The sequence below is a fragment of the Cydia fagiglandana genome, chromosome 13 (assembly GCF_963556715.1).
Source record: "Cydia fagiglandana chromosome 13, ilCydFagi1.1, whole genome shotgun sequence".
Lineage (NCBI taxonomy): Eukaryota > Metazoa > Arthropoda > Insecta > Lepidoptera > Tortricidae > Cydia > Cydia fagiglandana.
Window position 1 is genome coordinate 6,393,790 of NC_085944.1, and position 23,814 is coordinate 6,417,603.

Below are 23,814 nucleotides of genomic sequence, written 5' to 3' on the forward strand. Positions count from 1 at the left end.
TTTAGACCATGATGAATATGTATATTGTAACATTTAAACCCGTAAGAAATGAGAAACCATCGTATCTATAATGTTCAATTCAATAAAAAAATTGGGTTATATATCATTTCAAATTAAGTTGTGTGTAGATTCATATTCTATTAAGGTTTATCTACGGTTTGGTACATACATTTTAAATGCATGCTTATTAGTTGATGTAGATCTACATCAAGTTACATGGCGCCCCAGGATTAAGTGATTTTTAAGTACCAGGACTGTACGTATGGGTATAATGTCCCAGGATAATAGAACAGAAAAGGAGAAAAGTCCTAATGTGCCATACTGTATGCTGGTAGGTTCCTATTTATTAAGCATAAATGTTAAAATTACAGTGTAAGATGCCCTTATTTTAACATGTGCCCATGTCGGCAATGGCCGTCTGGCTAAGTCACAACACAAGAACAAGGTTCAAAGTATCTACCCTTACCGACGGCGCTAAAACCAGAGGGCCTACCGCGAACCAAGTTCGACGTGTCGCCTTTCTGTCGCACTTGTAAATTCGTACGTAAGTGTAACAGGGAGGCAACACGTCGAACGTGGTTCGGCCCTCAGAGAGCTTACCGCAAAAATCAAAATTTCGTTCTCTGCCCATCTATCACTCTTGCATATTCGACTATATTATCGCGGTTGACCCTCAGTCACTGAAGGTGAAGGTGGTATTCCACCTATCCAATTTCTTTGTCCAATGTATTGCGTCTCACATTTGTGTCGCTTAACTTCAAACTCGGGTAAATCCATTCGACCCTCTCAGCGAATATCTACCCTATTACCATTTCTTAATACCAAAATCGCTTAATCTGACACATGGATTTACCCGAGTTTGAAGTTAAGCGACTCATTTTGCTTTAATGGGAGAGTGAGACGCACTGACATTGGACAGGTGGAATATCACCTCTAAGCGTTGGCTCAGTAAGTATATATACTGTCAACAAACTTTCTGATTTCAGTACAGGTTTGCAACAACATCCGATAGGATATTGATATGCATGTCTATAATTGGCAGCATTGTAGCAGGACTAATGGTGCCGCTTTCTATTATGGCCGTGGCAGGCATCTTTAACGTAATGGTAGAACACGAGAAGAATGTTCTACAGTCCAAACCTGTCGACAACGCCAAGTTTTTGGAAGCCGTTCATAAATTTGGAGTTCATTACTCATTGATAGGTTTGGCAGTGGTCGTATCTTTGTATATAGGCACGGCCTTTGTTGAGATAGCTGCTATAAATCAGGTAAGTTACCTACGTATGACATGGCATGATACTGATTCCCTGGAAGCTGGGTCCACCCCTCGTCTGGGACGCCACGTGCGTGGATACGCTCGCGCCGTGACGCCGTCCCATCTTCCAGGGACCTCTTCCAGGGCTGGCGCAGCTGCCGATGCGGCCGAGCATCTCAAGCGGCGCAAATATGCAGCCCTAGAAACCGGCTGCATGTTTGAGGCGTTTGGGGTGGAGACGTTTGGGCCGACGAGTTAAAGCGAAGCGCCTAATAGACGCAACGGGTGACCGGAAGGCTGGAGCTTACCTCGCCCAACGCATTGGCGTTGCCGTTCAGCGCGGTAACGCCGTCAGCCTTCTGGGGCACCGTACCGGAGGGCACAGACCTGGGGCCAACTTTTTATTTGTAGGTTTTTTACTTTTTAGGCAATTTTAGTTTAGTATGTTTAGTTATTAGTTAAATTTTTATTTGTCATTATTATTTAGCTTATATTTATATTTAAGTTTAGTTTTTAATTAGTTTTATATTTAGATTATTTGTTACCAATAAATATACATTATCTTAGCGTGTTTACCTACGTAATCTACTGTATAGTTAGTTAGCTTGCTTGATCTTAATGAAAGTAACACAAATAGTAGCTGTTAATTTTGTCGTAACTTGCTCTGTTCAACAGATTTACCAAATAAAACAAGCATATTTAAGAGCCGCTATGCACCAGGATATGTCTTATTTCGACCAGCAAGAGACGGGGGATTTCGCATCGAAAATGGCAGAGTAAGATTGTTGATTTTTCGACTCTATGCCAAAATAATAAATGGGAGATTTTTAATTGAAAATGGCAAGTTAGTTCGATGATTTTTCCACTTGTTGCCAAATTGACAGACGGGGGATTTCTTATATAAAACGGCAAAGTCAGCTAGTTAGAGGATCTTTCAAAGTAGCAAATTTAAAGCAGGTGTCGTCGGGTGACAAGCAAAAGTCACTAAGTACCACCACAAGTTCATATAGCTATTATAGTGAACCATATTAGTACTAGAAGAAGGTCGATTTTTCTTTAAATTTTTTTAGTACTTAGTGACTTTTGCTTGTCACCTGACGGTATACAGTTTAGGAAGACCTAGCTACTATCGCTATTAAAGTTTCAGATATAATGTATTTCCGGGACTTGCGCAAATGACGTATTTAATGCTGAAAGGCTATAATCTTTTCAGTGACATTCTAAAATTGGAAGATGGCATTGGTCTTAAGGTATCGACCTTCGTGTACAATATAACGGGATCGATTAGCTCCTTAATCATGGCCTTCCTCAAGGGATGGAAACTCACGCTTCTCTGCCTCATAATGGCTCCCGTAACATTGGTCCTCCTTTTGTTGTCTGGTATGGTATGTATGATGTTTAGTTTAAACAGAGAAAAAGGTTGAAATTAATGTACAAAGGCTTTTCCTTTAACTTCGATGCTTTGATGGTAGGTAGTTTCTTATTGGAAAATGTCAAAAGACGAATCCGAAGTCTCTAAACGGCTCCATGGATTATAAATACCTATTTAGACACGGGCAAGGCTTAGTTAAGTGCTGTTTTATCAATACCTGCGACATAAATTTCACACTTTATACATTTTAGATAGCAAGTCGATTGGTCAAGAAAGAAGCAGTTGAGAGCGGTCGAGCAAGTGCTATCGCCGAAGAAGTGATCAGTTCAGTCCGCACGGTGTATGCATACAACGGACAGGAAAAGGAAATTGAGAGATATAAGGAGCCTCTTGCTAAAGCGCGACAGATTCATATTAAAAAAGGTTTTTTACAGTCAAACTTATTCGTTACTGGGCGACGCCCTCGAGGCATAAATGTCAACAATTGACAATAGTTTAATTCCCACTTGAACCCATTGGAGATAGATACTTAATATTCTTACTTATGAATTAAGAAGCCATGGGAATAGAAGCATTCACAGATTACTTGTGGAGTGCAATGGAGAGAGCCAGGGTACCTACATCTAAGTTATTTTTCAGATATATTCACGGGACTAACGATGAGCTTACTGACACTTGGAACTTTTGGCTCCTACGGTTTGTCATTTTACTTTGGTGCTTATTTGATGATTAAGGAGCCTGAGTCTTATGATGCCAATGTCATGTTCTCTGTAAGTAACTTAGACTAATTTTCCTTACAAATATTAAAATAAAGGAACCGTTTTTGTTAAGGTATACACATATTTAACACAGTGTAAAAGCACCTGATTGCATTGGAGAGGAATATCTTGTGCAAACGGACCTAAAGTTGTAATTTGATTGGCCAAAACTATAATTGTTCCACGAATCTACATATAAGACAGTTGTGAATGGTCAGATATATTAGAGACGTTATCGCACGTATCTTTTAATTTCAGGTATTTTTTGGTGTTGTACATGGTTTACAATATTTTGGAATGGCGGGTGCCGTGGTAAACACTTTTGGGTCTGCCTGCGGCGCTGCCGCCCAAATCTTCCGCCTCATTGACAATACGCCAAGTATAAATCCTTATGAGGAAACAGGAGTAAAACCTTTGAGTTTCGAGGGCTATATAGATCTCAAGAATGTTATGTTCAATTATCCTACAAGGCCTGATATAATGGTTAGTTGCCTAATGAGATCCACTTCACCTATCAGCATACGTCGGACTCCAGCGGGCATTTTCGTGGCATGTCAGAATGATAGGTAAAGTTCTCAAATCAATCAATTCACTTTCGAGTATTTGTACTTAGTATTTGGTAGCTAGTATTTATAATGTGAAATTCCAAATATAAGTATGAACAACAGTCATAATGACGCATGTCAGCTATTTATTTATTTTTTAAGTGGCCACTTCAGTGGGCTATCAGTCATCACTTCAAAGAGTATTTACACATTAAAGATGAATAAATGATAACGGGTAACTAATTTAATTAACTATGTTACAAATACTAGGTACATTATAATACTCGCAAGTTAAGATTTTTTTGTAAACCTTACCTTGCCCTCAAACTGCCCCCTATAGTCCGACGTTTGCCTATCAGGCTCTGGGTGCTGTTTAACATTGTTGGTTTCGATTTAGCATAGATAGAAAAAGTCAGTAGAAAGAGGCGGCAAATTTGAAAAAAGTAGGCGCGAAGGATAGTGTTAGCGTCTCATATAAAATTTGAATTTCGCGCCTTTTTCTACTGACAAGATTTGCTTGGCCATCATTTTATCTTTTAGTGATTGTGAATGGTGCACTATTTAAACGCAATGATATTTTATCACATAGGTACTTTTTATGTGACCTATTTAGAACACTACGTATACTAGATTTTTTTAAAGACTTTTTGGTTTGCTCTTCTCATACCTACTACTTATTGTTTTGCAACAGGTTCTCAAAAACATTAATCTAAGTATAAAGCGAGGGCAGTCGGTAGCGCTCGTGGGGCACTCTGGTTGTGGAAAATCCTCCATCATACAGCTTATAACTAGATTCTATGATGTCGACGCAGGCAGCGTAAGTTAATAATATCCTAATAGGTACTTATCCTTTGTTTTTAAGATAAATTTACCTACAGTAGGTTTGCTTAAAAATCGGATCATCGCTGTGAGCGCTATCCGGGCTAATAATATAGGTACCTACATATTTATTTTAGTTTCACGTGCACGTCGATTTGTAGGTGCGTGTGGACGGACATGACGTACGAGAGTTGTCAGTGAGGTGGCTGCGCGCGCAGATAGGGCTGGTGGGGCAAGAGCCTGTGCTGTTCAACACGACCGTCCGCGAGAACATCCGCTACGGCCGAGAGGACGCCTCGGATGCCGACATACGGGCGGCCGCGGAGCAGGCCAACGCGCATCACTTCATACTAAAATTACCGATGGTAATAGCTGTCTAGAACTTCTCAAGTTTAGTTAGGTTATGTTAGGTTAAGGGTATACACTCTATAATGCATTCTTTCATTCTATCCATCGAGTTATCTGATGGCTTACAATCTGCTATTAGCGACAAGAACGTAACTACTTAAGTGTAGACTGCAATGTTTAACACATCAACAGGGTTACGACACGCTCGTTGGAGAGCGCGGTGTCTCCGTGTCAGGAGGACAGAAACAGCCCAAGTAGCATTGCAAGCTGTATATAAGCTGTATTAAAGTTTATTTGTATACTATAAGCTGTACAGTTAGGCTGTACAAAGGCTGTATAAGCGCTTATACAGCCCTTATAAGTAAAAAAAGGGCCCAAATTATACAGCCTTTGGCGTTATTAGAGCTGTAGAGTAGCTGTATAAGCAATACATAAGCTGCATAATAGCTGCATTACACCTATATTTCGGTGTAACAGGAAACCTTAACACTACAGATAATCTCTTATAAGTACGATATAAGAATATAAGTTTTAAATGAGTTATAAGAAAGAATTACAAGAGAATAATAATCATTTACGAAACTAAAATGTCTTAATCTTGTTAATTCGTAATATAGTAATGGCGACAATAAAGTGTTATAGTGGATGGTAAAAGTAAAAGTAAATATTATACAGGACTTGAATGGAATATTACATTATTGGTAAGTGCGGATTATTATTTATTGTGAACCTGTGTATCTTTTCTGGCAAAATATTTACGCGCCTGCAAAATAACAAAGAGAAACCATAAGGAAAATATCAAAAATCGGTAAAGTTACTGTTTGTTTTTAAGGTTAGAGTATCAAAAATATTTATAAATATTAATTCTAAGGCTAAACAATTTATTTTAGCTGGTAATCATAACACGGCGTTAGTCTGCTAAATATTTGCAAGTATTTCTTTAATTATATTTACAAATACGTTTTTTTTTTATTGTAAAATGGCGACAATTTTTAAACAGCCTACAGGATAGTTGGAGAGCATTATAATCGTAGTAGCTGTGCTGTGTAATAAATGGAGTGTCTTTTACAGCTTTTGTAATTAAAACAGCTTTATAATAGAATATTTGTATTCGTTTGGCTGTATTTCGGTTCTCTGTACATAAGTTATAATTCTCTTTAGAGATCCGTATAACAAATAAAAAACCTGTACTGTAACTGTCATATATTCCTTTAGTTTTATAATACACTTATTTACAGAAATCATTACACTACTATACTTATACGAGTGTAAAATTACGCCAAAAGATTGTTATAAGCGACTCTATCAGTAATACAGAAAAAAGCTGTACTATAGCTGCCATTTATTCATTTGGTTTTATAATACCCTTACAGACAGAAGTTATACAACTACTATTCTTATAGGAGAGTAAGATTACGCCATAATAAATAGCTTTAAAACGGGGTTGACAGATACATTTGTACAGCTACAAGTGCCAAGTGATACTACAATACAGCCTGTATACAGCTTTTACGATAAAATTAGCTTGTAGTGTTTCACAACACTTAATGTTTTAAAACGGAGTTGACAGATACTTTTGTACAGCTAAAAGTGCCAAGTGTTACTACAATACAGCCTGTATACAGCTTTTACGATAGAATTAGCTTGTAGTCTCTCACAACACTTTTAGTTTTATAGTAGATTTTTTATATTCTGATAAAGCACCCCATGCTTCCGCAGAATCCTTTATAATGATTTTATACAGCTTGAGCTGTATAATGTCTGTAAAGTACCTTTTATACAGCTTAAATCTTTTCTGACACTCTTATACGTCCCTTAAATCACTCTAAGTTCTTAATTGGCTGCTATATTGATGTTGCCGACACTTCCATGCTACTTGGGAGCGGATAGCTATCGCCCGTGCTCTGGTGCGCAATCCAAGCATCTTGCTTTTGGACGAGGCCACCAGCGCTCTTGACATGGCCTCGGAAATGGAGGTTCAACTTGCTTTAGAAAAGGTGAGTGTTGGTGCTGTCTTTGATCTGAGGTGTACGAGTTTCCAACCACTGAGCTGACCGGACATTTAAATTGGAAACCGAACGAAATAATTGACCGGATATGCGGACATCACAAAAAATACATTTCAAGGTAGACAGTTAAAGGATTCAGGCGTACCTACAAGACAAACACAACACGACGGACAGACGATGAACAGACGGGACAGAATATTAATCTAAAAATCATTAAAATCACAACCAAATTATATCATAGTTCAGGAGCAGGGTTTTTCCAAAGTTGGGGAACTTTGGAAAAATCTGGAGTATACAATCAAAACCGCACGTATCTAGTGATGCCTTTCAATTCTACCACCATGAAAAGAACGTATTACCTTAATCTCTCGTATTCCCAGGCTTCCGAAGGACGAACAACCGTGATAGTAGCTCACCGGTTATCGACGATCAGAAATGCGAACTTAATTTGTGTGATGAAGGACGGAGTAATTGTTGAAGAAGGAACCCACACGGAACTTGTCGCGAAAAAAGGGCTCTATTATGATATGGTGAAGCTTCAGGAGCCAGATTTAATTGGTAAATTTATTTATGAAAAGAATCGACTATCATTCACTGTCAGTGGCACTGGTAACACAGCCGAGACTCCTGTTTCGTTAAAACGCCAATTAATATTAGGCAGGTTATGGAATGGAAACAACTTAGGCTAGAGCAACCGACTAGAAATGCCAGTTTACATATGTTTCTAAGAGACATACCATGCTGTAACACATAAGATTTAAGTAGATATAAATTAAATACAAGGCAGTAGCTAAGTAGATCAATAAACTTTCAGATGCTGGCTCTAGGCATAAGGACATATCTATAAGTGAACATGATATTCCGGACGATACACCAGCTGTACGTACGTATTTTTATAATTATAAAATCTTATTTTATGTACAAACTAGCCGCACGTGACCTCACTGAAAAATACGTAGGTATAAACACTATTAAACATTAACGATCAAAAAAAATTTTTAGAGCTCTACAATAATTAAGATTTTATTTGTCCTATTCATCTCCGTTGGCTAAATATCTATCCATGACAGGAGGATTTCGCTGTTGTTGTTTGAACTAGCCATGGCCAGTAGATACCTATATGTGACGTGCCACGGGTAAAGGTACCTTATGGCGGTTGGCGCTTACGCAATTATTAACGCCGCTCCAATATTAATTGCGGCGCAATGCGACGTAAGCGCCAGGCGCCGTAAGGTACCTTTTCCATGGAACGTCACATATGTTGATGGCGATAACAAAGATACGCCTAATACATATATAGGTAAATTTGCATTTCGAGATAAGCACTTCATCGAGATCATTTTTTTTCAGATGTCTCAAGAAATAGAGAAGAAGTAAAAAGCGTTACGTTTCGAGATGCTCTAGCGCTCAACGCACCAGAGTGGAAGTGGATATTAGTTGGATGTATCTGCGGTTTTGTTGTCGGATTCACCTTACCTCTAGCTGTTCTGGCTTTTGGTCAGTTGTTCGGGGTAAATATTCTACCTTTTATACTTAAAATTAGAATTCTATTAAATAGTTGACCTAACTACTTTACTATATTACTTTTATGGTTACAGTCATTATCAAATCCAGACCCAGCCATCATGTTAAAAGATGTATATCATATATCGTTGGCATGTGTTGCAATAGGTCTAGCTATTGGATCTTCTTACTTTATACAAGTAAGTAATACAGAATACTGCAACATATGCACATTGTGCACTCCTGCAGTATGCTCCTGCAACAAAACGTATCCTGGCCGCGTAGCCAAGATGCCAATCGCTAACGCTCCGTAGCGATCGAAACGCAACTGTCACTGTCACACTAATGGGGAAGAGTGATAGAGATACATAATGCTTTTCGTTGTCGAAGCGATAGCGATTGTAACCTTGGCTAGGGGGCCTGGTCTTGGTAGTAAAAGATGTGAACGGCACTTAACACTGTCTTGTAAGCGGAACTGGTCCAGCGGGCTCAGCACGGTTCCATTTTTATCGACTATCACTATGCGCGTCCCTTTCGCACTTACATACTTGTTAGAACGTGACAGGCATGGTGACAAGGGATAAAAACGCGACCGTGCTAAGCCGCCAGATTAATGTATTTAAATACTACTTTTTATTATTATTATTAAGCTTTGTTTCCCGTGTTTTCTCTTCTTTTCTTTTCTTCTTTTCAGTATTTTAATTACACGGTCCCTTTTTGAATAAAAGCCTCCTCCATCTTTAGCCATCTACGTCTATCCATGGCGACACTAATCCATTCTTTTCCTGCCGCCTATCCTGTATTATATCGTCGGCCCATCTTTTTCTTTGCCTGCCAACGCTTCTTTTTCCTAGCGGTTGCCTGCCATTGGACCACTTGTACTTTGTAAGTACTTGTTTGGTCCATCTTTTGTCATTGTATCTTGCTACATGTCCTGCCCATTTCCATTGTTGTCTCAGGGTGTTCTGTAGGGCATAGTACTACTTTACGGATAGGTAAAGATACTGATGACAATGATGATGTTATGTTTGACCAGGCGGTGTGTTTCGGGCTGGCGGGCGCGCACCTCACGGAGCGCCTGCGGATGAGCATGTTTGCTCATATGCTGCGCCAGGATATCGCGTTCTTCGACGAGCGAGCTAACTCTACGGGCGCACTGTGCGCCAGGTTGTCCGCTGAGGCGGCACATGTGCAAGGCGTACGTACCCTTGTTTAAACGTTAAACTGTACCTTGATGTCTTGAATAGCCGGCGGGCGGGCGCAAATTTCTCGGAGCGTCTGTACCGCGCACAATGTTAGGTCAACACACCATCGAACACACTACCATTAAGCATATCTGGCGGATACCCCTCATGTGGAGCGTCTAATCAAGACTACAGGATCGTGTGTATTGGAAGGTCTGCCTACCTTGTAGCCTAAATAAAAAAAATGAACTTGACATTTGACACAAACTTGATACTACTTCGCGCCAATAAAGCTCCTGAGCTGCATTTTACAGTTCACGCATACTCTACATTGGGCGCCTCGAATCTAATAAATATTTACACCTTTTCAGGCAACAGGTCACCGAATCAGCACATTAGTTCAATGCGTGGGCACCGTGTTCTTGTCCCTGGGCATGGCCTTGGCATCCGAATGGCGCGTGGCTTTGGTGGCACTTGCATTTGTGCCTCTCGTGCTGCCCGTGTTTTACTACCAAAATGTCATCGCTACCATTGTAGCTTCAATGAATGCTAAGGCTGTTGAGAGAAGCACTCAGGTACTTATTTTAAGTTATTTTTAACCATGCGCATGAGAATTTCCTTATACGCACCTGATGTCATTTTTTTTAAACTCATGCAGAAAGAGAAATACTGTGTATACTGTTTAGGTGACCTAAATAACCAGCCGGCCTAGCCAAGGTTACAATCGCTATCGCTTCGACAACGAAAACCATTATGTCTCTCTATCACTCTTCCGTATTAGGGCGACAGTGACAGTTGCGTTTCGATCGCTACGGAGCGTAAGCGATTGGCATCTTGGCTACGCGGCCTGAACCTCCGGCCTTCACCGGTCCCAATTGGTATGGCACATACGTTGAGTCCAACTCAAATCAGGACTATTTCGTTTAGAATCCGGTAAAACTCAACCTCTTTAGGGCCACCTCACATCTGATGGCGTCATTCGAGCGTCGGCGTCTACAATTCTATGGCCGCTGCTCGACGCAACGTCGACGCAACTGCGCAGCGACGTCATTTTCCATAGCGCTGAGTGGCGCTGACCAGACGCCGACGCTCGAGGGACGCTGGATGTGGGGTGGCCCTTAGGTACCCGTATAACTTCTTCGCAGATAGCAGTAGACGCGTTGTCGAACATCCGCACGGTAGCGGCCCTGGGCCGAGAAGCCGCGTTTGTGCGGGAGTACGTAGCTCAGCTCGCCCTCACGCTGCCGTTCGCCAAGCGCGGAGCCCACCTCTTTGGCCTGGTCACTGGCCTGTCCCGGGCCATGTTTAATTGGATGAACTCTGCAGCCCTTGTTTACGGCGGATACCTAGTTGCATACGAGCGATTAGCATACGAGAAAATTTTGATGTGAGTATAAAGGATTTTATGGCGCTGGGTTGTTCAATAGGTATACCTTATTTGACGGTGGCGGACTTACGAGTATGTATAGATATATGTATGTACTTTTGCAACTGGGTACCGTGTACCTACACATTACCAACGCTTTACGCATTTTAGGTTACGTACCTAAATTTACTTTCAGACAAACGCAAGTTCCTTGACATCATTACCCAAATTTCTGGATTTCAGCACAACGCAATGCATTCAAATGTCTGCAGGGATAGCGAATGAAGCGTTGTCGTACATGCCCGACTTCCAGAAGGGAATGTCGGCGGCTGCTCGAGTGCTGGATCTGCTGCACACGCGGCCGACTATCGTGGACCCTAAGGATCCTGTCACTGGCTTTGTAAGTTTTATAAATTAACCGTGATGTTTTCTAAAGCACATAACATATGATTGGGTCAGCAAATGTTATTTTCAACGTCAAACTTCTATGAAATGATGAGTTGATTACTATTATAATAGATACTTTACTTTTCTGGCAGGTAGCTTCAGGTGAAGTAAATTTCAAGGAAGTTGAGTTTTACTATCCAAACAGACGTAGCATTATGGTACTGAAGCAATTCAACCTTGAGGTAAAGATTTCTTCTTTGTAAGTTATTTTCTATGCCTAACTACTAGGTACACTCTTAGGTACAATCGACCTTAATATAAAGACATGTCACACCTGAGCAGTGGCGTAACTAGGGGGGTTGGAGGGGGCACGTGCCCCGGGCGCCGCCCAAGGGGGTCGCCAAAATGGGCAAAAGACTACCTCTCCGCCTTGCCAAAGGCACAGCATCAGGGATACTTTCGTTAGTCGTATTTACCACCACTGTGAAGTGTGAAATGCGGATGGTAATCTGGCCCACAGCTCAAAAGAGAAAGCCGATCTTTTAAGTACTCATTTTTCCTCGAACTCGACCTTGAAAGACGACGGTAGCGCCAGTGCGAATACTCTATGCCAGAAACTATCAACCAGAGGGATATTAGGCGGGAGTTGCTATGCTTTCATTTATAAGGCAAGCGGGCCGAGTGCTTCAGAGTTGTGTCCCGTGTTAGCGCGTCTTTTCCATCAGGGTTAACCTGTCGGGAACGGGAAGTTACCATCTTATGGACTATCCAAGAGACTACCTACCTATGCAAATGGATCGCTAGCCCTTTGTCCGGCAGGCGCATATGAGCCGTAGTAGACGCAACCTGCTCCAATAGCTGGTGCGGCATATCTGTCGGACGACAGTAGGTACTGGGGATTCCCATTCAGGGTGGCTAAAAATAACTACATTCCCGTTGCTAGGGAGATTTTGGGATTATACTGAGCAATGTTTACTACGGGACCAACCCCGAAATCGCGAAAAAATGTTTACCTTATAAAGAAAATGGACCAGCCAAAATGTATGAAACAGCCAAATTATTAGCTACGCCACTGCACCTGAGTACCTATTATCTGCGTATTATCACAGAATAAATAATAGTACTAGGTACAGAAGACTCACTCTCTAACAAAACGCGTCTGTTACGATCAGCACAGATATGGCCGCTAGGTGGCGACAGCGCCACGCGCGGCTTATGGCTTTCCCCAAAATTGGGGTGGAACGGACTTACTTTTAGCTAACTGTAGCAAAGCGACGAAATCGCAGAGTGAGCCACGCCTGGTATTATTTTGTTTTCTCAGGTACCAAGTGGGAAATCGGTAGCTTTAGTCGGTCGAAGCGGTTGTGGCAAGAGCACGATCATACAGCTGTTGTTAAGATACTACGACCCTTGTGCGGGTAACGTGGTGAGTCTTTCCTTCCATCATAGACTAGGAATCCTCTAGACCGAGTTTAGAGCAATTATTTCATGCAACCGATATTATGCCAAAAATGCGGGGGTGAGTGGGACGAGGTCCCGTGCCGTAATTGGTCCCGTTCAAAGACACGGACGTCACACAAAGCCACTTTCGACTCGAACATGGAGTAAAATTACTGTATGCGTGGAGGGGGTAGCGCGACTATGCTCAGTCTGGAGGATGTTTGGTCTGTGCCTTCAATAACCCAGCAGAATTCATTGTCACAACTCGTAGAGCCATCATTCGTTTTTTTTAGATTTAGCCTTTATATTTGCGTAATGATAGAGAGACAGATTCTGTATAAAACTTACCTATAAGTTACAGAACTGCGGTTGAGATACTTGAGATGCAGTTTATGGTGTAGGCACTGACTCATTGCTTGATTTTTTTCTCTAAATATACATATATCGTCAGGAGACAACCAAAACTAATTACCACCACAAGTTCATAGCCATAGTGAATCGTATATTATATATATATATATTTAATTATTTCTTAGTAATTAGTGAGTTTTGTTGTCACCTGATGATATAACACGCATCACCTTGATTGATAACCATCTAGGTTTCGAGATACATATGGTTTGTCAATTGTCTTTATAGACAATGATCTGTCTAGGTCCGTTCGTTGAGGTAGGTATAGGTAACCTAATGTACAATTCCCACCGACCGGGTGGACTCGGGCCGCGGCGGAGCGCATTTTCAATGTGCCTACTTAACAATACATAATCTATGGCAGATGCGATGGAGTCCGTCCGTAGCCGTCCGCGAGCATCAGCCAACCGGCTTGCGGACGTACAAATGTGAACGCGCCCGTACGGTGATGGGACTCGTATATGCTTCAAAAAAATTTTTTCATATTCAGTCATTGGATGGAGTTCCGCTGTCCCGACTGCTGATGAAGGACTTACGCGCCAGCTTCGGGCTAGTGGCCCAGGAGCCAGTGCTGTTCGACCTGACAATCGCAGAAAACATCGCTTTCGGACAGAACGATAGAGTGGTGTCACGCGACGAAATAATAGAAGTGGCGAAACAAGCCAATGTGCACAGTTTTGTGGTGACATTGCCACAGGTAAGTTGAAGTAAATAACGTTACATTAAAAGCGTGGATTCTGAGCGTGGCACCTACCTATGTTGAAAAAAAATTCACAGGGCTACGACACAAACATCGGCAAGAAAGGCGACCAGCTGTCCGGCGGGCAGAAGCAGCGAGTAGCGATCGCGCGCGCGCTTCTCCGCAAGCCCAGGGTTCTGCTGCTGGATGAGGCCACCAGTGCCCTCGACTCTGAAAGCGAGAAGGTAAATCATACCAATTACAGTAAGCACTATTCTACAGGTACTTGATAGCTAAAGCAGTGGGGCGACACTCCTCTATTCGGGCATTCTACGTTCGGCTCAGCATTGCTCCGAGCAATTATTAGGGTTGGCACAACTTGACGTCCCTTTGCGTGCACGACCACAGATAAGATAATCACTTTAATTTTGAAAACCCTAAGTAACCGAAAGGGACAGCATGATTCGTCCTTGAATTGTTGTCAAACTTCGGTTTTGTAGGAAGTGTCCTTTCTGTACGGTAGTACTATGATTTATTCTATGGCTAAACTCGATGACACGCTAAAATTACACTGCATGGCGCACTTTCGGATCGTCAAACAGACCGATTTGTCATTTCAGTACCTACTAAAAATATTGCCACCAAAGTAGAATGATCGGGTATTAAATTTTACAGTACATTCTAACCCCCTTATTCATAATAAACGTTTACTAAAGTTGACAAGCCGATAATAATCGTTTGTCCCTTAATGCCCTCCTAACAATAAGTGCAATAACTCATATTAAATTATCATTAAATAATATACCTTGTTCTCATACAATGTGTCACACAAGCGACTGAGATTTCAAAATTAGTTATTGCACTTATCGTTAGGAGGGCAGCTGAGTTTCCGACGTATCGGTATGATGGAAATGGGCAACTTAAGTAAACGTTTATGAATAAAGGCAACGCAATTATGGTACCAGGTAGTACAAGAAGCCCTAGAGTCAGCCGCGGCGGGGCGCACTTGCATCATGATCGCGCACCGCCTCAGCACAGTCCGCGACGCCGATCTCATATGCGTGCTGCAAGGCGGCCGCATCGCCGAGCGCGGCACACACCAGCAGCTCATGGACCGCCGCCAACTGTACTATGAGATGCACACCAAGCAATAGTTCCATAATAGTCTAATACTAAGCTGTAGTTATCCAGTGAGTTAAGACTTGAGTGTTGGAAGATGGATGGTATGTAAATTACATATTTTTTATTTATTCAAATCGGTTGTCATTTGTTTTATTGCGTCTTCTACATACCTGTAGCTATATGATGAAGTTTGGTATCGGTTTTGTATAAATTAGGCACGAGAAATCCGTTTATCAAATAGGTATTAGCTTTTCCTTGTTATACAAATAATTGGATTAAGCAAATGCACGATTAATTCAAATTATACGTTTTGGTCACTGGTAAGTTTGCCCTTTACAATCACAGTGAAATGATTACTAAATAAAATAATTGGCCAAGCACGAAGTCAAGACTACGGTGTTCAGAGCACCGTACGACACATCCCTAGGTGGTTCTAAGTTTGGATACTAATACTAATTTATCCCATAAGTACATTTTATTGACTGGGAAATAAGAAGGTAATGTCTGGGAGCTCTGGGACCTTGGAGTTTGGACTTTTATTAGTCCTCTGGGCTAGTATAGGTAATGTAGAAGTTACAAAGCTTCTACCTTAGATATATTTTTTAGAGATTAAAGATTTTATTTACCACCTTGTCGGGTTGATTGCATATCCATACCAAATTACAGCTTTCTAACACTAACAATCAACCTCATCTTGGAGGTGAAAAGAGGAAAAATCGTAAGTCCCATTTCGGCCAACCGAAATCAAGAACGTTTATATAATATAGGCCTAATACCGTTTATCTAAAACGTTTGGTGAAGGCACATTTCTAGTAGAAACAAATTATTATGAATTTCTCTGTAATTTGTACAAACCATTTCGTAAACTGACATTCCGCTAAACTGTTGTTTTTACATCTTACTAGCATCCATAACATATTGAAGTATGATATTCTTCCACTTGTCTGAACATTTTCATTATTATTGATTCTTTTTTTGTGAGAATGGCTTTTTCTGCCACGGCACTTTGCCAATTATTGATTCTTTCAAACACCAAAATAGTCATAAAATAGTTGACAATTTAATCTACGTGAGTTGACAGGCAACTTCGAGCACGAAAAACTAAATCCGTCAAAAATACTGGGTATACATACAACCTCATAATCTTTGATATAGTCGCAATTGTTGTATTTTAAACTTGTAGACTGGGCAGGCACGACTCAAAAAGGAATAATATTACAATTAAGTCTGTGATTCGGCATTTCTCGGTTTTTGACGTTAGGCTTGTTTCTGACTCAAAATATAATTAACGTAAAGTATTAATCAATTTGCTCATGTTTTATATAAGTCACAGAAATAAGTACCTAATAATAAATGTCTAAGTTTTAGTACAAGTAGGGTAACTGCGTCAGGTTGCCGTCCAGTACCTGTTTCCGTCCACTTGGCGGAGTTGCTACGAAGAATTGCGTATAATTTGAATATAAACCTAATTTACCGGACAATTTTGGACTTATTGTACATCAGTTTTTAAAAGCAAAAATATTTTAGTAGAACTGGAATTCATGAGTACCAAATCTTAACTGACATTTTTGTCACTCAAACAAGTTTGATCAAGATCGGCTTACTTTATATTTCGTCAACTTTACCTTTGTTTCCAAAAACTGTGAATTGTGAATTTTAATTTTTTTTTCGTCACAGAACAGTATCTAGTTGCTGCTCTCACCGATCGGTTGAAAAATATACATACTTTATACAATTAATACATAAATGTAATGGTACTTAATGAAAAGGAATAGGTACTGTTTCGACGAATCAGATACTCTCAGTAAAATCTATAGGTTGATGACGCCATAGCTGTTAATAAATATTGAATGACTTTATTATCTCTAATCGCTTTACTAACTCTATGTGCTCTAATGTGAAAAAAAAACACAACGACAGTGAAGAACGGAATTCTTAATTTAAATTTGAACTGATAAACTCCAATAATAAATATGATTCTTACTGAGCACACTGCGATAGTCCATTGGTTGGAAAGCCCGTTCGAAATTTAAACTTATTTGCTTTATAATAAGGTTGCATTTTGCAGATCTTTTACTCTCTCATACTTATAGTAGGCTATTCAGAAAAAAAATGAAATATCTCACAAAAGTAAGTAAGTAGAATTAAACTTTGTATCAAAGACATAAGTCATAAATTTCAATGTCAAAGTTTTAAGTAAGGATCTTTCTTACGAAAATTACTTCTTAATATGAATGACCAGTGTAAGCATCAGTTAGCTAGCCCTAAGCAACCAAAGATCAGGCTGCAGTTTAAAAACTAATAAAGTTAGAGTTAACCTGATAATTTTCCCGCCGTCTCCATACTCGTTTTAGTTGGATATTGACTGGTCAGCTGCCTGTTAGCTATAGTTTTCCCGAAAATCGCCAGGACAGAGGTGAAAATTTTTGTATGAAAACTTGCAACTTTAAATGCATTTTTTATCGAAACTATTGCATTCTAAAATGAAGTCAAAATCAGTCCATCGACTCAATTTTTTGCAAGCTTTCTAATGGTACCTCACACGATTCTTACAATTGAAAATAAAATTCAGCCTACCTCTCTTAACCCCTAAATTTCCCCCTAAAATCAGAAATAAGCAGTTTCGACTTATTCACAGTGTTAGTGATGGTACCTGCCATAACTATTCCAAATTTCAGGTACCTACATCAAACGGTCTTTGAGAAAAACGCATTTAACCGATTTGCAAGACCGAAGTGATCCCATAAGAGCACCGTGAACAAAGTTTTGTACGGTGCTCTAAAAATGGAGTAATTCAGCTCATCTATTCTTTTTTCTAAAAAGTAACACTTTAAATTATGTAAGTACTTATTTTTATTTGTTGTAAAAAAAATATAGTGGACGGTGGTGGCGATTCCAGAACAAATCGATTTTCCTATCTCTCACTATAGTTCGTTTTTTTTAGCATTAGAAAGAACTCCACAGAAGCAAGCGTGCAGTTTTTATCAGGCTCTTTAATTGTTAATAATTATTGAATTATCTAATGTAGCATGGTCAATACATATAATTTACTTCAAATTATTACCGCTAAAAGTGCCGGATTTGAAACCACAAGCTTACTTCTGCGAAGTTCTTTCTAATGCTAAAAAAAACGGACTTATAGGTGTCGCCATTACACTGAAGCTACTAGCGCCATCTTGTAACAACATGATATAATTAATTTTAACAAACAACATGAAGATTCTGCACGTTGTTCATTATCATTTATCATTCTTATCCTTCGAGCAACACCGGCTTCCGACAGGTCGGAAGGGAGGGGCCCAAGCGATATCTCGCCGTACAAATCTTTCTGCCATTTTTCGCGGGGGGAAAGGTGCACACAGTCGCATTTCTCACACACTTACATACAAAATCCAATCTGTAATGACGACACAAATACATAGAAAATGACACACGTCAAAGACAAATCTTGCAAACCTCGATCTCTTTTTGTGTACGGACGAGTGACTAGTGTCACAACACGCACACTAACACATTTTCGTTGAAGTATGTCATTGTATTCTGAGAGATGAGAAGTCGGATTTGTCGCTCGACCGATCCGCAATTTGTACTGAGCGAGCAAAATCGATAAATCCAACAATTACTTGAGACTAAAATATAATAATTGTATTTAAATGTAATTTAACGTATGATATGTAAAAAAAATATTACATGTGAAATGTAACACTTTCTTTTTGTAAATTTGATGTCCCCGACCTCTTTTTATAACAAAAAACCGAGCAAACATGCATTTTTGTGCAGCAGTGTTCACGCGCGCGTCTTGACTCGGTCTAGTGAAAAATCCAAGTGCAACTAGTTTTATTACCCGCGCTAGATTAAATTGACGCGCTAATCTTGTACCTCGGCAGAGGGGAAATAGTGCGAATGCCGCCTCCCTTCCGTGTTGCTCGAAGTTCTTATCTATACCTACCTGTTACTGTCAGTATAGGTACATAATAATAACTGGTTGTGATAAGTGATAAAAATAAATACATTCTTAAAGATTACTGCATATGGTAAACTGTGATAATTGTGCCTTTTAGTTATACAAGTCTTAGTTCTCATTTAACCTACAACAATGGTATTAGCCAAAAAATATGTGGTGATAACTCCGTTTGTAGGGGAACCCAAGCCTGAAAATTTTGTAACTGTTGAAGAAGAAATAAGACCTTTAGAGAAAAATGGTAAGATAAAGATTGTGTAAGATAACTTTTATGTAGGTACATGTATTACTTAGTTCAACCATGATAGGTTAAGGTTACTTACTTACTACTTACTTGGTTGGCGCGATGATCCAAAATGAGTCTTGGCCTCCAACACAAGAGCACGCCTCTTTGATCGGTCAAGAGCGGTATCCCGCCAGCTTTCGCCGACTCCGAGCTCACGGAGATCTGCCTCCACTCTTTTAGGACGACCAACAGGACGGCGTCCATTTGGTTATAGGTTAAGGTTAGAATTTAATATTTTTATTGACGTTCGCTACATTACTAGTCACACGCCAACATGTTTGTTTATTAGTAGTTTATAAGTTATAGACTTGGGTATAAGTTAAGAAACAAATAACCTAGTCACTTTTATAAAGTGGTCCATTAAATTGAAACATCCTGTATATTTTAATCAGCTAAGCTACTTATTTTCAGAATTTTTAGCTGAAGCGATGTACATAAGCGTAGATCCTTATCAGAGGGTGAAGCTTGGAAACACATTCCCTTGCGATATGATTGGAGGGCAAATTGCGAGGTAAATAAATGAAAAATCACGTGTATATAAAGATTTAGGCTACTCCAGGGTGTAACATGCGCATTTCTAACGCTGCAACTGCATGTAGATATCTAATTAGAAAGAATGAATTGATTAACATAGGGGACTAGTTATTAAGTGGTCAGTGGTAAGGGGGCTATATAGTAGGTGGTGGTAAGGGGGAGGCCTATGTTCAGCAGTGGACGTCTTATGGCTGAGATGATGATGATGATGATGATGACTAGATATTGTTCTATGTCTCCTTCTCGACATCTCAACTAGACTAGTTGATTGATATCGTCTTTGCCACAGAGGATAAAGACTTATAAACGCACAAAGCTTAACATGGCGCTATAATCGTTTAAAAAAATCATTATAGACTAGTTCTTTTGAAAAGATTGAAAGCATTTATAATCTGTGGGTTTTTAACTTCATTTCAGAATAACCGAAAGCCAAAATCCGGAATACCCAGTAGGCGCATTGGTTATGGGCCACTTCGGGTGGCGGACGCATACGGTAGTACACCCCGACAACGCGAAGCTGTGCGGTCAGAAACCCTACATGTACTTATTGCCAGATTTCGGGGAACTGCCCGTTTCGCTGGGGCTGGGTATGTGTGGAAGAGTTGGGTTAGTATTTAGACTATTTAGTAGCTAAATATACACATTAAAGCCTAATGGAACCCCACTGTAAAAGTAGGTAACGTAGTTCTTACGGTGGACACCCACTACTTTTTGAACTTTTTCGTTTTATGAGGTGGACATACCTACACTTCTTTTTTTTTTTCATTTTTTACATGTAGGGAAACAAGCCGTTCAGCGTGCCATATCTATCCGAATTCAATTCAAAGCTATAATTTATGACTTTCATAATGCATGCATTATGAATATAAATTCGAACAATAACGAACATTTCACGAGATTTGCAATGTCATGGTATGTCAAAAATCAATTCAGAAAATTGCGAGTCTGTCGGCCCGATTCCAACTTTAACATACGTCAGTTCAAGGGCCCAACCTTTTCTGTTCTCTTTCACGACGCAGCAACTAGTATCATTTCTCTCACCTCGCTCTTTTAAAATGCCGTTTGTCAAAAAAGGACAACCATACTGTTGACAAGGCGGACTTCAAATCAAGTGTTGCCTTTCTTGATGCGCCCACCCTGTGTATGTGTGCGTAAAAGCGTATATGTGTGCTCTTTTAGGGATGTGAAAAGTCGATTTTAATCATGTTATATATCGATAAACGCTACACAGCGGAACGAAATAGCGATTAATTGAAGCTTCAATATCTTCGTTAAACATAAACATTATTGAAATGCTAATGGATAATGAATATATTATAATATAATAATATAATTCAATTATTGCGGAACACCTATTTTAGGAGGTATTTATGTATTTTAATTAAATATCTGAACTTTCCCTTGGTTCCCTGCTGGCGCGTGACTATAAAATTGTGATCTGATAACCACAATAAAGAATAAAAGCGTTTTTGGTCATTTTAGGTATCGTTAAGCCTTTGAAGTAAAATTAAAATTGCAAGAAATGTCGATAGTTTATCGATATGACTTTATCGACATGGCTACAGCAACGTGGGCCTCATTGTTAATCGTACACTAAACAAAAGTGGCAACAGTGACAGCTCGCTGAGACTACGTCTATATATATATTATGTCTATGCGTCAGTTAATAGATCTAGAAAAGATATGGATTAGATATGTCAGTGTCAAACAAGTGTCAAAATTGACGTTTCTTCAAACAAATACGTCACTTTTACACTTGTTTGACATTGACATATCTAATCCATATCGTTTCAATATCTAGTATTTGACGTATCTCATTGTTCGAATACGGGGGTGTGAGTTCCGACAACTTACGATGTTGTTACATTTATTTGATGCCCTTGAAAATAACACATGATTGAATGTTTCAGCAATACTGCGTACTTCGGCTTCACGGAAATCTGCAAGCCGGTAACTGGGGAAACCGTGGTAGTGTCGGGGGCAGCGGGCGCCGTAGGCTCACACGTCGGACAAATTGCCAAAATTATAGGTAAGGGGTCATCCATTAACCCTTTGACCGCCGTTGTCCGGTATAGAAGACAACGATAGAACGAGACGCTGGCGCCGTCGTCTTGTATACAAGACATAAATTCAACCACTGAGTTAATGTGAAAATAATAACAATTGCAATTTCATTTACACTCGTGTTCATATTTAAGGTCTTTGTTTTTTCATTTATTTGCTTTTTAAGCCGCTATATAAATCCCTTCTTTTATAATAAGGCATTTAAGAAAATTGCTCCAATTTTCAACATTTTCCATGTTACTCGTCGCCGTTGTCTTGTATAAAAGACAGCTAGGGATGGGAATGTTAACTCGATATGGGAATTTTTAAAGTAAATATAAAGTCAGAAATATGTTTTTATCTAAGTATTTGAACACTTGTTAATCGCCAATTTTTTTCAACGAATAGTAGGTAACTACTTACTAGAATACGTAGAACGAGAGTCAGATAGGCATAACTATATTTAAAGTTCAGGCAGCTTCTTTAGCTCTATAGAGTAGAGTCAGACAAGTAAATTTGCCCTTGTAGATTGTGGACTATTTAATTGCAGAAGAGATAAATAAAAAAAATAATTGATGTTATTTTATAGCTTAGTGGGAAGGGATACACAGCAGCGACCGCTTCGCACAAGAGTGGTACAGGGACATACCTGTTTATCAGACTTTAGTTTTTTGTTATAACATTGAAGTTAATGTGTAATTTTTTTATAACAAGTCGTTGAACGTTTTTTTGATAAGAGTTTACCTATAGATTAATGTAAACCAAACTGAAATTATAATGATAGATTCTAATTCCGTAATAATATCTTCACTCATTAAAAATTCAACCCACGTGTATTTTTCACTAAAACAGTTCCGGTATATTGACTTTATCGACACATGATGCGCAGCTTTAACGTTACGCCAATAAAGTTTACGTACCGACAAGCGCTTACGCCGTTGACCTAGAGACTATTATTACTTGATCCGCGCGGAAACAGTCCTTGTCGGTCTGCACTACCGGCAGTCCATGCGCGCCGTTGTCTTGTATAAAAGACTTCTCGTACAGCCTAGTGCGGCGATATCACGTCTTGAATCGACATTGTTTAGTGGTTGTTTTTTATGTTAAATCCCTATATTTTAAACATTTTCGGGTGTAAAACATATGTTTAATTTTGGCAATTTGGAATGAAATTAAAACAGGATGAGAACAAAGCTAAATTAAAAAGATTTTTACCATAAATTGTAAATATCGATATCACTATTTGCAATCCCTAAACTTTTTATTAGTTGTTTACTTAAAATTTGCTCTGGCGTGTGAGTGAGCGTCTTTGCGGACTAGGTCCGGCGGCCAAAAGGTTAATTACGTCACACGTTTAGGGGGTGGGAGGGGGTCAAGAAAATGTGACATGTTGTGACATGGGGGAGGGGGGAGTCACAAAAATTGTGACGTAATTTTAATTTCATCACTATTCATGAGTAACCGAAAATTAATTTATATTTTTTTATTCGCTGTACATTTAAATAATGAGGTTTTGGAAGTAGGTAATTTTCGTTCCTAATTGGTTTTGTGTTATAATTGTTATAAAATTACTAATATTTCTTTTACCGATTTAGTATTGCCGATTTCGTTGAAAACAAAATGTGACGTCACACCAGGTGGGGAGGGATTTGCAAAATGTGACCAAGTGTGACAAGGAGGGGGTAGGGGTCAAAAACCCTAGAAATTCGTGTGACGTAACTAATGGATGATCCCTAAGGAGGTGATCAAGTCAGGTTCGGGTTAGTTATAGTAACACTTGTAGATATTTATG

The 23,814-nt window shown here is 39.6% G+C and overlaps 2 protein-coding genes across 2 annotated transcripts in view; both read left to right on the forward strand.

The window, feature by feature from the left end:
* On the forward strand, positions 1–19,880 carry LOC134670114 (phosphatidylcholine translocator ABCB4-like). The gene is made up of 26 exons (XM_063527803.1): positions 1–331; positions 987–1,268; positions 1,931–2,031; positions 2,469–2,640; positions 2,879–3,050; positions 3,267–3,397; positions 3,644–3,868; positions 4,622–4,747; positions 4,911–5,114; positions 5,290–5,344; positions 6,979–7,094; positions 7,487–7,664; positions 7,921–7,989; positions 8,457–8,617; positions 8,705–8,809; positions 9,646–9,807; positions 10,165–10,368; positions 10,939–11,180; positions 11,403–11,559; positions 11,699–11,788; positions 12,868–12,972; positions 13,888–14,094; positions 14,175–14,321; positions 15,042–15,266; positions 19,305–19,400; positions 19,857–19,880. Exons 1-24 carry the CDS (start codon positions 263–265, stop codon positions 15,228–15,230), a joined length of 3,669 nt encoding a protein of 1,222 aa, XP_063383873.1. The 5' UTR covers positions 1–262; the 3' UTR covers positions 15,231–15,266; positions 19,305–19,400; positions 19,857–19,880.
* LOC134669875 (prostaglandin reductase 1-like) overlaps positions 19,295–23,814 on the forward strand; it is a 5,831-nt gene continuing 1,311 nt past the window's right edge. Inside the window, exons 1-4 of the mRNA XM_063527493.1 lie at positions 19,295–19,400; positions 19,857–19,956; positions 20,397–20,585; positions 21,890–22,008. Of these exons, the coding sequence (XP_063383563.1) occupies positions 19,295–19,400; positions 19,857–19,956; positions 20,397–20,585; positions 21,890–22,008 (514 nt within the window). The remainder of the gene's footprint in view (positions 19,401–19,856; positions 19,957–20,396; positions 20,586–21,889; positions 22,009–23,814) is intronic.